Genomic DNA, 13,839 nt, shown 5'->3' on the forward strand with positions numbered 1-13,839 from the left:
AGACAACAGGAGGTGGACTCCACACAGCCGGTGAAAAATGCTCTAAAAATCTTTATTATTTATCATTCATGCCCCGCCCACATAAAGCAGCCAATGGGTGAGCTCCCTCAACAACAAGCAGAAACCAGAGAAGAAGAAGGAACTTCCTGACATTCAGTGATAAAAAGAAAACAAAACTATTTACAACAGCCGCTCTAAGCCCCGCCCCCATCAGGCCCGCTGGCAGCGCCTCGGAGAGGTGGAGCTAAGGGACTACTTTAACTCAAATAAACCCTGCCTCCTGCCGTTTCCATGACAACAACAAAAAAATACAAGTTCTGATTGGCTGTACAAATATGATACAAGTCTTTGTTTGGAGCTCCGCCTCCTTATCAGCTGCAGGGCAGAGCCTCCTATTGGTCAGTCCGAAACTTCTTTGGTCCAACTGGTTTACTGAAAAAGAACCAAGAAAACAGAAGTTAGTAAGATTTACCAGCAGCCCGTCAGAACCAGAACCAGAAACTGGACTACCTGCACAGGTGGAGAGCAACTGGCTCCAACAGACTGATTCTAACTGGACTGGAAGCATTACATGTTGCTATGGAGACAGCAGGACCTCAGAGATAATGTCTGTGACTGATGCAACCCAAACTCAGAGATTCTGGTGCGGTTCCGGTATCAGAATATGTTTATGGCCGACAGCTGATGTCACGGGCCGCACCAGAACCGGTTAGAGTTCTGTTGGACGTGGTGCGGTTTGGGGGGTTTCTTACACATCAGGTGAAGCTCCGCCTCTCTTCACCGTGTCTTTGCTGGTTTCTATGGAAACAGAAAACAAACATCAGTATGGTCGCCTCTGAACAGAACCTTGTCTGAACATCTGGAGTTCTGGTTCTGGTTTACCTTGCAGCCACCGGACCTGAGTAGCAGGGCCGTAACCCTTCTGGTTGCGGGCGGCAATGCGGAAGATGATGGCGGGCTTGGTAGTGTGGTCGATGTGAGCGTTGGTGAGGCTCGAGGCCTGGACCCGGCAGGATGGGCTGGTGCCGCAGTACACCCTCATGAAGGCCAGTTGGGCTGGACCAGAACCGGACCTGGAGGATGTGGCCTGGCTGGACTGGATGGCCAGGTAGACCGAGTACTCGGTGATCTTCCCTGAGGTGACGGCGGGCGGCTCCCAGGTCAGCTGGGCCCCATCCAGGTTCTGCAACCACAGATCATGTGACCCGTCTGAACCGAAACAGAACCATCTGTAACCCGAAGCCTCTCAGCCGACTGTGTCTCACCTTGCTGATCTTGATGGTGCACGGCGCTCCCGGGAAACCGGGCAAACACGTTTTAAACGCAGAGACCTCGGAGAAGGCGCCACGCCCGCAGATGTTGATCCCCGCCACACGGAACTTATAGGCCACGCCTGGCTGCAGTTCGGTCTTCCTCATCTGACTGTAGTCTGACACGACACCCGAGTTATCCTGCAGGTACAGCACGCCGTCAGCCAGGTGACCCACACATCCATCAAATGACCACCGCATAATAAAAACAGAGTCTTACAACGGCCATGTTGAGGTCGTGGGGGACGTAGTAATGCGTGACCACCATGTTGGTGACTTTGACTATCCCAACGTCGAACCATTGATTCTCCTTCGGGTTCACCTTGACGCCATGTTTCTGCAGCACACATATCACATGTTGTTAGTGATGTCACAGTTTCTCTTTTACTCACACCGTCTCAAACTGCTGGGTGCAAACTAGCCTGGCGTTAGCTTGGCGTGTGCGTGGTGTTAGCATGGCGCTAGCCTGGTGTTTGCCTGATGTTTACGTGGTGTTAGCCTGGTGTTTTCCTGTAGTTAGCCTGGTGTTAGCGTGGTGTTAGCCTGGTGTTTGCGTGGTGTTTGCGTGGTGTTTTCCTGTAGTTAGCCTGGTGTTTGCCTGATGTTTACGAGGTGTTTTCCTGTAGTTAGCCTGGTGTTTGCGTGGTGTTAGCCTGGTGTTTTCCTGCTGTTTGCGTGGTGTTTTCCTGTAGTTAGCCTGGTGTTTGCCTGATGTTTACGTGGTGTTAGCCTGGTGTTTTCCTGTAGTTAGCCTGGTGTTAGCGTGGTGTTAGCCTGGTGTTTGCGTGGTGTTTTTCTGTAGTTAGCCTGGTGTTTGCGTGGTGTTAGCCTGGTGTTTTCCTGTAGTTAGCCTGGTGTTTGCGTGGTGTTAGCCTGGTGTTTTCCTGCTGTTTGCGTGGTGTTTTCCTGTAGTTAGCCTGGTGTTTGCGTGGCGTTTGCCTGTAGTTAGCCTGGTGTTTGCGTGGCGTTTGCCTGTAGTTAGCCTGGTGTTTTCGTGGTGTTAGCCTGGTGTTTGGTTTCTCACTGCTGTGGTTGCTGCCATGCCATTTGTCATTTCTGTCAGCTGGGCGGTTGCTGCGGTCTTCGCCAGACTGGCTATCATAGCAGGGCTGGGGCCAAACGTGCTGGCTAATCGGGCAACGGCGCTAGTCACAGCAGACGATGTAAGGTCGTGTACGTTGCTCTCTGCTGTCGGGTCATTGAGGCTGTCGGCTGGAGCGAGGCCCTCTGAAACAGTCAGGGGTGAATAACTATTTAAAACCTGGTGGCGAAGATGTCACCGTGATGTCATACGTAGATGACATCAGAAACAATCACAGCTGTCAGAATTAAAGGGTCTGGCAGGAATTTAAATCCCGTTCAGTCACAGCAGGCCTACCTGTGGGGAAGCTGCTGTGCTGTGGTTCTGGTTCTGGGTGGGGAACATCCTGCTGCTGCTGTTGGACCAGCGACGCCAGCTCCTGTGGCGTTAGAACGATGGGGATGGTCTGATCCTCTGAGGCCCCACCTCCACCTGCAGAGCAGAGACGTTTAGAGACAGGATGTGGACCAGAGACCTTTGTGTCCTCTGAGCGCCTCACCGCTGCGCCCTGCCGCCTGAAGGACCGCCTGCAGCGTCGCCTGCTGAGCTGCATCCTCTGTTGCCGTGGCAACAGTCAGATGATCAGGGGTCAGTCCTTGCGTTACCATCAAGGTCGTCATCCTGGAGACCTTCTCCCCTCCGTCTCCCTCTGTTGACATCAGCTCCTGAGGAAGACCGCCATCCGAGGACACCTGAGGGAGGCGGAGGCAGCAGTTAGTGTGTGTGTGCGTGTCAGAGTGTTACCTGTACCCCCCCCACTCTCCACATGAACCTGCAACACTGACGCTGCTGATGACATCACATCCTTTGACTGGCTGTCTGTCTGCATAGGCTCCTCCCCCCTGCCCTCTCCAACTAAGGAGGAGATCTCCTACAGACACAAAACAGTGATAATGACGGCGGGCAGTGAGGAAAAAGCATGTCCGTAAAACGGAGGGACAACATACAGGTATGGAAGGTCCAGGTGTGGGCGTGGCCTGTGTGACAGTGGTAACAGCTCTGCTCTGACTGGCTGTGGTGGAGGAGGCGGGGTCAGAGCAGGAGGAGGGGTCTGTGGAGTCTCCTGGCTGGTTATCTCCGCCCTGCTGAGCTGGAGACAGGAAGTGATGTAACAGATGCAAGATCAAAAACATGGAGCCCCAGATGTGACTCAGCAGGTGGGATCCAGCTGTGAGCAGGTGGGATCCAGCTGTGAGCAGTTACCTGTAGCTGTGGTGGCGGTGTTGGTGGTGCCGGTCTCGTGGGTCTCACAGGGCGGGTTGGAGCACACCTGGAAAAACGAGTTCATCAACACCTGTACGCTGTCACTGATCACCTGTAGCAGCCAGGTGTTATCTCACCTGTTGGACCCCTCCAGCTCCAGCTGTGGTGGCGGTGTTGGTGGTGCCGGTCTCGTGGGTCTCACAGGGCGGGTTGGAGCAGACCAGCGTCACCACTGCATCATCAGTGACATCACAAACAGCTGATTATTCCTCTGACTGAGATACTGTGGACTTCATCAGAAGTTAGCTCAGTCAGCTCAGAGTTAGCTCGAAGTTAGCTCAGAGTTAGCTCGAAGTTAGCTCAGAGTTAGCTCAGAGTTAGCTCAGAGTTAGCTCAGAGTTAGCTCGAAGTTAGCTCAGAGTTAGCTCGAAGTTAGCTCAGAGTTAGCTCGAAGTTAGCTCAGAGTTAGCTCGAAGTTAGCTCAGAGTTAGCTCGAAGTTAGCTCAGAGTTAGCTCGAAGTTAGCTCGAAGTTAGCTCGAAGTTAGCTCAGAGTTAGCTCGAAGTTAGCTCGAAGTTAGCCCAGAGTTAGCTCGAAGTTAGCTCAGAGTTAGCTCGAAGTTAGCTCAGAGTTAGCTCGAAGTTAGCTCAGAGTTAGCTCGAAGTTAGCTCAGAGTTAGCTCGAAGTTAGCTCAGAGTTAGCTCAGAGTTAGCTCAGAGTTAGCTCAGAGTTAGCTCAAAGTCAGCTCAGAGTTAGCTCGGAGTTAGCTCAGAGTTAGCTCAGAGTTAATTATGGTGCTCGATGAATCGACAATCCCCAAAATTTTTCCATTTACTGTCTAAAACCAATGGACACGTCCTTTGTTTTTGTGGCATTCAGTTCTAAAAATGTTTCATTGCACAACTTTAGCAGTGGTCTGTGTGCAGGATAAAAAAGAGGAGAGAGGCCTCTAGATGCTTGTATATAAAGTTGAGGGTAATAGTGGCAACATGGCCAGAGCTCGCAGTGCTGCTGTGAAGAAGAGCGGTAAAACCCCTACAGGTGTGTCTACCTGTGGCACACGCCGTTTCTCCTGCCTCCCGCTCAGCTGTACTCGTTGTGGTTGTTGTTGTAGTACTGCCAGGTTCCTCTGAGGTAGGAGAAGCCATGATGGACACGGGCAGATCCTGGACCAGCGGCTGGGCCTCGGCGCCGCTGGGAGTCGTGATCAGAGTCACCTGCGGAGAACGCTTCGGTATTACACCTGAACGCATGAAAGTACTCGCAGAACATTCCCACGGAACCTCAGTAGAACTATTAACCACCTGTCTTGGGCCCGTGGCGGGGGCTACCTGGCTGGCCAATGAGGCGATGGTTGCCAGGGTGGTGATGGGCGTGGCCAGTGAGGCGCTGGCGACAGCAGCGGCTCCTCCTCCCGCCGCGGTGGAGACACTTCCTGTTACCGTCCCCTGACTGGACACATCTACAGAGACGGGACATACACACCTGACACACCTGCAAACGTGTCTGTGATGCAGCGCAGGTACATCGCAGCCATACCTGTGGTCGCCTTGACGACCAGTGTGGCGACAGTGGTTTTGGTACGGACACCTCCTGGCGACAGCAGCCGGACGCCGCTCACTGGGACGGCCCTGATGATGGTACCAGCAGCTCCTTTCAGCAGCACCTGAGCGCACACACACACTGCTGACATCACCTGGAGCGGCGCGATGCGTGGCCGCGGGTGTGACCACGGGTGTGACCACGTGTGTGACCACGGGCTCACGAAGTTAGCTCAGAGTTAGCTCGAGGCTAACTTCGAGCTAACTCTGAGCTAACTTCGAGCTAACTCTGAGCTAACTTCGAGCTAACTTCGAGCTAACTCTGAGCTAACTTCGAGCTAACTCTGAGCTAACTTCGTGCGTGACCACGTGCGCGACCACGTGCGTGCTGATTAATGAACGCTCCGCCCAGGCGCCTGTTCGGTTCTCACCTGTGTGTCTGGTACCTGTGTGACCCCCTGATGTCCGGCGGCAGACGTTTTGGGGACAGCGGTGGTGATTTTTCCCGTGGTTCCGGGACTCCCCACCTTGGTGGTGAGGATGGTGATTGGGCTGTTCCCACCTGCAGGGGGAGGAGCCTCTCTCAGTCAGCCGCCACATGACAGCGGCAGCAGCTCAGGTGTGTGTGTTCGGGTGCTGTACCTGCGCCCCCCTGCAGTGCTGACACTGGGATGGTCTTTATGATGGTGGCGCCGGGCTTGGCTGCCATAGATCGGGCCGGCGCCGTGCTGAGGATGGTGGTCTGCTTGCCGTCAGCTGAGGTCACCAACTTCAGGATGGTTCCTGCAGGGAGCGCCTTCCTCTGAGGAGGTACAGGGACTCATTAAATGGGTCAGTCTAACATCTGAGGCAAACAGGGCCGGGTTAATACCTGCAGGAACTGGGAAACTGGGCCGCTCCCCGGCTGCCCGGGAACTGCTCCACTCTGGACCACAGACACCACCTTCCCCAGGTTCCCAAGTTTACCGATCTGAAAAATGACATTAAAGCAAAGAAGCTTTACCAAACCTTTATTTACAAGGCTTAACGGGACGGTTACACAGCGCCCGGTTCATCCTCCACCTGCTGGTCACCGAGTCAAACCAAACCTTTACAGAACCCGGGCTGGTAAAAAGTAAAAAGACAACCAGACCCAGTCCCTGATTGGTGGATGGATCTGCCATCATATTTGTTCTCCTTTACCTGATTGGATGGCAACCTGAGCTGTGATCATGTGACTGCAGATGGCGCTGTGGTGAGGTCACAGGTGTAAAATAAATAAATCTCACCAGAGCCCCGCCTCCTCCAGCACTCAGTGGACTGTTGAGCAGCGTGATGGTCTTTGTGACTCCGCCCACCACCGTGGTAACCACCTGAGCCTGCTGAGAGAGCGCCACCGCGCCCGACTTATGGACCGTGATTACTGGCCGGCCCCGGGGTTCTGAGGCCCCGCCCACCTGTGCGGCTGCCGTCTTTAGCAGCCGAGTGGCCAGGTTGTTCACCTGAGAGAGAGCGAGATGTCAGATCAGACAGGTGTCAGGATCAGAACCGCTCTAACCGGGATACTGGACTCACGGTTACAGGCTTCGCCACGCCGCCTCCTCCAGAGACGCCGAGCGCGGCCGCTGTGGACGGAGGCATCTTCTGGGTCACCGCTGCTGCTGCCGCCAGTGCCGCCATGCCACTCATCTGAGGACTACCGCCGACTGGCTACGAGACAGGAAGAGGGCGTGACCACAGAGCAGCTCACCTGGTCGCCATGGAGGAAGAAGACCAGGAGCCCGGATTGAAAAGACCACGCCTCCTGGTCTTCATCGTCAGGGTGACTTCACATGATGAGCAGTGGGTTGCCATGGTAACAACTGCAGGTGAGAGCTTACCGTCTGACCGGGCTGCGTAGGCACCACCATACAGACACCTGCAGGAAGTGATGTCACAGCGCCCGGGGATGTGGTCGTGGCCTGTTTGACGGTGATGACAGAGGCTCCGCCCACTGCACCTGGAGCTGTCGCCACCTTCAGGACTGCTCAAAGACACAGATGACGGGTGAGCCACAACTACAACCTCCACAGGTACCTGCAGGTAAGAGACTCACCTGGTGCTCTGGCAGCCAATGGGCTTCCAGGAACAGAGGCTGAGGGGACCAGCAGGACGCTCTCATTGGGTAGTGCTGCGGTGCTCCTGGGGGAGCCGACTATAGGCGTGGCCGTGTGGGCAGGAAGGTTGTACTTCTGTAGCTGCAGCAGGTAGGTGTCGGCCGTCTGGGACGGCCCCCAGCTCACCTCCAAAGAGGAGGTGTTGGCCCGGACCAGCTGGACCCGAGAAGGGGCGGTGGGTCGCTCTGAGGAGGACAGGTGAGGAGGACAGGTGAGGAGGACAGGTGAGGAGGACAGGTGAGGAGGACAGGTGAGGACAGGTGAGGAGGACAGGTGAGGAGGACAGGTGAGGACAGGTGAGGAGGACAGGTGAGGTAGGACAGGTGAGGACAGGTGAGGAGGACAGGTGAGGAGGACAGGTGAGGAGGACAGGTGAGGACAGGTGAGGAGGACAGGTGAGGAACAGGTGAGGACAGGTGAGGTAGGACAGGTGAGGAGGACAGGTGAGGTAGGACAGGTGAGGAGGACAGGTGAGGACAGGTGAGAACAGGTGAGGACAGGTGAGGTAGGACAGGTGAGGACGGGTGAGGACAGGTGAGGTAGGACAGGTGAGAACAGGTGAGGAGGACAGGTGAGAACAGGTGAGGAGGACAGGTGAGGTAGGACAGGTGAGGAAGACAGGTGAGGAGGACAGGTGAGGAGGACAGGTGAGGACAGGTGAGAACAGGTGAGGACAGGTGAGGTAGGACAGGTGAGGACGGGTGAGGAGGACAGGTGAGAACAGGTGAGGACAGGTGAGGAGGACAGGTGAGGAGGACAGGTGAGAACAGGTGAGGACAGGTGAGGACAGGTGAGAACAGGTGAGAACAGGTGAGAACAGGTGAGGTTGGACAGGTGAGAACAGATGAGGACAGGTGAGGAGGACAGGTGAGGACAGGTGAGGACAGGTGAGGACAGGTGAGGTAGGACAGGTGAGGAGGACAGGTAAAGGAGATTTGCTTTTATTTCCTGCAGAACTGATCCTGATGTTCTACTTTCTGGCACCAGAACCCTGACCCACTGGTTCTGAGATGTTAAAGTTATTTTCCTAGTTTTAAGGCTCTTAATTCTATCAGAACCTTCAGGTTCTTCTGGGTTCTTTAATGGTCCCTAAAGTCCGAACTAAAACCCACACTAAGACAGCCGCCTGTAACCATGGTAACAGAGGATGATGACTTTTCCAAACCTTTCAGATCTGAACTTTATTTCCACCCTCACCTGTCTCCAGGTACCACAGGTCCTTGCAGCACACCTGGTTGTTCCACGCCTTCCGGTAGCCATCTCTGCCGCTCCAGACGTAGAGCCGCGAGTTGATGGCAGCGCTGCAGTGACCGGCCCGGGCCCGCGGCAGGTTTTCCTCCTCGCTGTCCATCAGAACCGTCTCCCAGCACATCGTCTCTGCAGGTGAACACACAGGTGAGCGGTCTGTGTGTCTGCAGGTGTGTGCATACAGGTGTGTGTGTGTGTGTGTGTGTGTGTGTACCCAGGTTGATGCACGCCAGCGTGTTTGTGCACTTCCACTCCTTCTCATGAGTCGCCATCTTGACGTCGTCCATCACCAGAGGAACCCACCCACCAAACACGTACATCCTGCGGACAGGTGAGGAGGACAGGTGAGAACAGGTGAGAACAGGTGAGAACAGGTGAGGACAGGTGAGAACAGGTGAGGACAGGTGAGAACAGGTGAGGAGGACAGGTGAGAACAGGTGAGAACAGGTGAGGAGGACAGGTGAGAACAGGTGAGGACAGGTGAGAACAGGTGAGGACAGGTGAGAACAGGTGAGGAGGACAGGTGAGAACAGGTGAGGAGGACAGGTGAGAACAGGTGAGGACAGGTGAGGACAGGTGAGGACAGGTGAGAACAGGTGAGGAGGACAGGTGAGAACAGGTGAGGACAGGTGAGGACAGGTGAGGACAGGTGAGGACAGGTGAGGACAGGTGAGGACAGGTGAGAACAGGTGAGGACAGCTGAGAACAGGTGAGGACAGGTGAGGACAGCTGAGAACAGGTGAGGACAGCTGAGAACAGGTGAGGACAGGTGAGAACAGGTGAGGACAGGTGAGGACAGGTGAGGAACAGGTGAGAACAGGTGAGGACAGGTGAGAACAGGTGAGGACAGGTGAGGACAGGTGAGGAACAGGTGAGAACAGGTGAGGACAGGTGAGGACAGGTGAGGACAGGTGAGGACAGCTGAGAACAGGTGAGGACAGGTGAGAACAGGTGAGGACAGGTGAGGACAGGTGAGGAACAGGTGAGAACAGGTGAGGACAGGTGAGGACAGGTGAGGACAGCTGAGAACAGGTGAGGACAGGTGAGAACAGGTGAGGACAGGTGAGAACAGGTGAGGACAGGTGAGGACAGGTGAGGACAGCTGAGAACAGGTGAGGACAGGTGAGAACAGGTGAGGACAGGTGAGGACAGGTGAGGACAGCTGAGAACAGGTGAGGACAGGTGAGGACAGGTGAGGACAGCTGAGAACAGGTGAGGACAGGTGAGGACAGGTGAGAACAGGTGAGGACAGGTGAGAACAGGTGAGGACAGGTGAGGACAGGTGAGGACAGCTGAGAACAGGTGAGGACAGGTGAGGACAGGTGAGGACAGGTGAGAACAGGTGAGAACAGGTGAGAACAGGTGAGGAACAGGTGAGAACAGGTGAGGACAGGTGAGGACAGGTGAGGACAGCTGAGAACAGGTGAGGACAGGTGAGAACAGGTGAGGACAGGTGAGAACAGGTGAGGACAGGTGAGGACAGGTGAGGACAGCTGAGAACAGGTGAGGACAGGTGAGGACAGGTGAGGAACAGGTGAGAACAGGTGAGGACAGGTGAGGACAGGTGAGAACAGGTGAGGACAGGTGAGACAATGACATCACAACATGCTCAGCTGCATCACATCGTCACTTTACTTGTTTCCAATGGCGGTGGCGGAGTGCAGGCTGCGGGGAAGCGGCGGCGTCCCACTGAGGACAGGTTGGCTCCACTCCAGAGAGTCTGTGACATCATCACGGCAGGCGCCAGTCAGAGAATGACGGTTACTCTTCTCACCACTTAGGGAAAGTGTTCCAGGTGTGACTTACCTGTGTGGAGGACCCACAGGTCGCCCAGCCTGCAGCCGCTCATCCCACCATAGATGATGAGTCTGTTGGCTCCGTGGCTGCTCGCCACCACCGCCGCCGTGTGACTCTCTCTGGGGGGCGGCGACGGGCCGGACGTGGCGGGGATGTCCCAGCCGACCACGCTGGAGCCGGCCCGCAGCTCCAGACAGTACAGGTCGTTCAGGTACCTGAGGGGAGGGGTCACAGTCAGGTGGGGAGTCCGAGGCGCCACCTGACCAGGTGAGGCTCCTCTTACCTGGGGATGTTGTTCTTGGGGTCTTCGCTGTCATTGGCCAGTCCTCCAAACAGGTAACACCGGCTGCCAATCAGAGAGAAGCTGTGACCCAGGCGGGGGCAGGGGGGCGGGCCGTTCCGGGGTGCTTTGGCCTTCAGGTGTTTCCACTCCCAGCGACTCGCCTGTAGGGGATCAGACCGCAGGTCAGCTGATGTCTAACGGGCGCCATCTTACTCATGCTGCCACTTCCTTCACTTGAACCAATCCCACTGGCTCCGCCCTCACTGACCTGCAGCTCGTACAGGTCGCTGCTGTATTTGCCGTACTCCACCATCCCCCCAAACACCAGCAGCCGCGTCCCGTCACAGACGAAGCCGAAGGCGGCGCAGCCGGGGGGCACTTCGCCACGCACCGCCGGGATGAACCACTGGTTGGTAGCTGAGGGAGACCCGTTAGGATGTTGGAAAAAACAAAGAACTATCAGTTTTATTCTGATTTATTCACTTTAACTCAGATTCAGACCAGCAGGACCTGACAGAACCTCCAGGGCCCGGTCCAACAGCAGGTTCAGAACCTGCCTAACCGAGTGAAAAGAGCAGGAAGTATGAGAGCAGCAGCCATGATCAGAGTTGTCCGAATCCTCCAAATACCAAGGAAAGGAGCTCCGATGCTTCCTTAAGGATCTCCTTTAGGAAACACCGGACCGTCCTTTAGGAGAGGAGCTCATTCTGTCCCAGAATGCCTTGCAGCTGCAGCTTTTATAGCAACGCTCCATTATTTTCATCCAGTCGTACCAACTGTGATTCATAAATCAGTTCATTTGTAAGTCGCTTTGGATAAAAGCGTCTGCTAAATACATAAACATAAATATGAGGACAGGAGGATGAGTGAGCAGCATATATGACAGCACTATATTTACATTTTTATCTTTATTTTTCCACTTCCAAACAGATAATAAAGTAATATTCTATGAGTTATAATATTAAATGTACATTAAATAGCCTTTGTGTAACAATGGGATGAAATTGGTTTAAGTATCTGAAGCATTTTTGGTAGAATATTGATTTTTGTTTCTGTGTCCGCTGTAGCAGAGGGGCGTGACTCTCTGACGTCAGCAATGTTTTCAGTAAAAAACGCGCCATTTCTCTCTGGAGCCGCTCCGTTAGCCCACAGCTAGCCGCTTAACTTCGAGGCAGCCGCTAACGTAGCTTAGCATGCTAGCCCTCCGGACGGAGCCGCAGAATAAGCCCCCGGATGGAGCTCCACTCTCACCCACATGAACCCGCAGTTGTACCTGTGTTGTAGACGTGCAGTTCGTCCACGATCCCCTCGTTGCCCCCGCCAAACACCACCATCAACTCCTTAATAGCCACGGCCCGGTGTCCGTGCCGGGGCCGCGGAACCGGCCCGGTCCAACCCGAGACGCGCTTCCAGCGGGGCTGTAGCACCGCAGGGGTCGCGGCTTCAGATGCCATGAAGCCACCGTCTGGATAGGCAGTTTCGGTCCGCGGTGAAGATCCACGTGAACGTTTAACTCTTCTCTAATATGGCATTAGCCTGCTAACTAGCTCGGAGGCTAAGTGACCCGCTAAGCTGAGGCTAACTAGCTTCTGCTGTCTGATTAATCTACTTTTCTGCGGCTGGTTGGGGTTAAACAGTCTGCTCTTTAGGAGTCGGTCATTTTTCACTAAGATCACTAAGTTTAGCTAGCCTACAGCGGACAGTCCGCCATCTCAGGCCGGTGAACGCTGCGCAGAGTCGGGAGGAGGCCAGCCGCCAGTAGCTACTCAGGCTAACAGGATGTAGCAGAAACACAAACGATTGCCCAGCTACGGGACCGCGCGCTGCGCTGCTGCAGCGATGTTCCGAAGCTCTGCGGAGACCACCGCCGGCTGCTGTCAAACATGCAAAGCCGTGATTCTGTGCACCGAGACGGGGGCCGCCATCTTACTCTAACAGCGTCTCCGAAAACGCTGGGGATAGATAGCTAGATGGCTAACGGCTAATAGCTAACAAATTCAGTACCGAGAACTACGGAAGCCCGTTTCTGCCAGTTCACCACCGTGCGACCTGTCCAGGTTATCTCAGTAGTCCTGTGTGACGGGGTGGTGCCGTCCAGGCCCAACAGTTCATAAATCTGTTTAAAATGAGATAAATTCTGTAACTTTTCTTCAGAATAACTTATGTATTTGATTTTTAATCAGTCTTTGAAAGTTGACTTTTGCTTCTCCCTTTCAGTGGAATTCACTTATTTTCACCATTAGAACAGTTTTTAGATGATTTGTCTGCTCTTTACATCACCTGAAAGTATTTACATGGTGAAAAGCTCGTATTTCATCACTTTTTGGCTCTTTGCAGGTTGTTACGAGCTGGAGGAAAATGGGAAAATGTTGATGAGGAATCATGGATGTACGGGCTGGTCTGGTTTCTGATCCAATGATGGGTTTTCTACAGTTTGTAAAGTTGTTGACAGATGGTAAAAATGTAGACAAAGATCCACTGGAACCCAAACTAACTGAATTCTGAACCGATTCTCATGACATTTGTTTTTATAACTGAATGATTCCAGACACGAGTTCTTAGTTTCCTGACCTTCTGTCTCCCAGCAACAACAAATATTCTGTAAATAAATGTCAATTCAGTAAAAAACAAACTGAAATTTGGCAAATGTCCTGCTGGCAACAGGAGAAACGAAGTCTGATGAGAACAGCTTGGATTGGATGTCCCTCTCAGCTGATATAAGCTCCACCCCCTGCAGCCCTCAGGTACTTCAGAGCCAATGAATGAATCTGCACATTCAGCCTGTTGTGTACTGAAGGTTTGTGTCTCAGCAGGGGGTCCGCAGCACAAAGAGGGGCTGCACCGTCACTCATTACTACTCCAGAAACACTCCGGCTGCATCAGTCACTCTGAGGCACTGTGTGGGAACCATCTCCTCATCTTTAACACGAACTAAGGAGGACCAGGAATAAACCAAACGCTGCCTCCATCCTGGGGGAAGAGGTGGAGGAGAGTTTACCTGGAGTGGAACTACAAGAAGGACGGAAAGGTTTCTTCTATAAATCTGTGGCCTGCTGTGCAGCAGCAGAGACTCTGAACAAACAGATAAAGAAGGCTGGTTCTGGCTGGGTTCTGGGCTGGGTTCTGTGCTGGGTTCTGGGTTGGTTCTGTGCTGGGTTTTGTGCTGGTTCTGCTCTGGGTTCTGGGTTGGTTCTGGGCTGGGTTCTGGGTTGGTTCTGCTCTGGGTTCTGGGCTGGTTCTGC

General features: G+C 54.1%; 1 protein-coding gene across 2 annotated transcripts; it reads right to left on the reverse strand.

Moving 5' to 3' along the window:
* Nucleotides 1-48: 48 nt before the first annotated feature.
* On the reverse strand, nt 49-12,051 carry hcfc1b (host cell factor C1b). Of its 2 annotated transcripts, none has more exons than XM_072367946.1 (29): nt 11,871-12,051; nt 10,866-11,014; nt 10,598-10,758; nt 10,324-10,529; nt 10,153-10,237; nt 8,732-8,838; nt 8,467-8,646; nt 7,209-7,454; nt 6,994-7,136; nt 6,689-6,823; nt 6,403-6,615; nt 6,006-6,104; nt 5,777-5,936; nt 5,566-5,696; nt 5,133-5,259; nt 4,898-5,055; nt 4,645-4,810; nt 3,732-3,826; nt 3,595-3,661; nt 3,339-3,481; nt 3,164-3,262; nt 2,891-3,083; nt 2,689-2,823; nt 2,335-2,537; nt 1,531-1,647; nt 1,266-1,451; nt 883-1,183; nt 753-798; nt 49-432 (listed from the first exon to the last, which is right to left on the reverse strand). In XM_072367946.1, exons 1-29 carry the CDS (start codon nt 12,049-12,051, stop codon nt 393-395), a joined length of 4,272 nt encoding a protein of 1,423 aa, XP_072224047.1. In that variant the 3' UTR covers nt 49-392. The 2 variants fall into 2 exon arrangements, with proteins under 2 accessions (XP_072224047.1, XP_072224046.1); XM_072367945.1 differs by having other exon boundaries at nt 50-432; nt 6,994-7,139.
* Nucleotides 12,052-13,839: the final 1,788 nt, after the last annotated feature.

Source organism: Leuresthes tenuis, unplaced genomic scaffold (assembly GCF_036924035.1).
Source record: "Leuresthes tenuis unplaced genomic scaffold, fLeuTen1.0.hap1 SCAF_16, whole genome shotgun sequence".
Classification (NCBI taxonomy): Eukaryota; Metazoa; Chordata; class Actinopteri; order Atheriniformes; family Atherinopsidae; genus Leuresthes; species Leuresthes tenuis.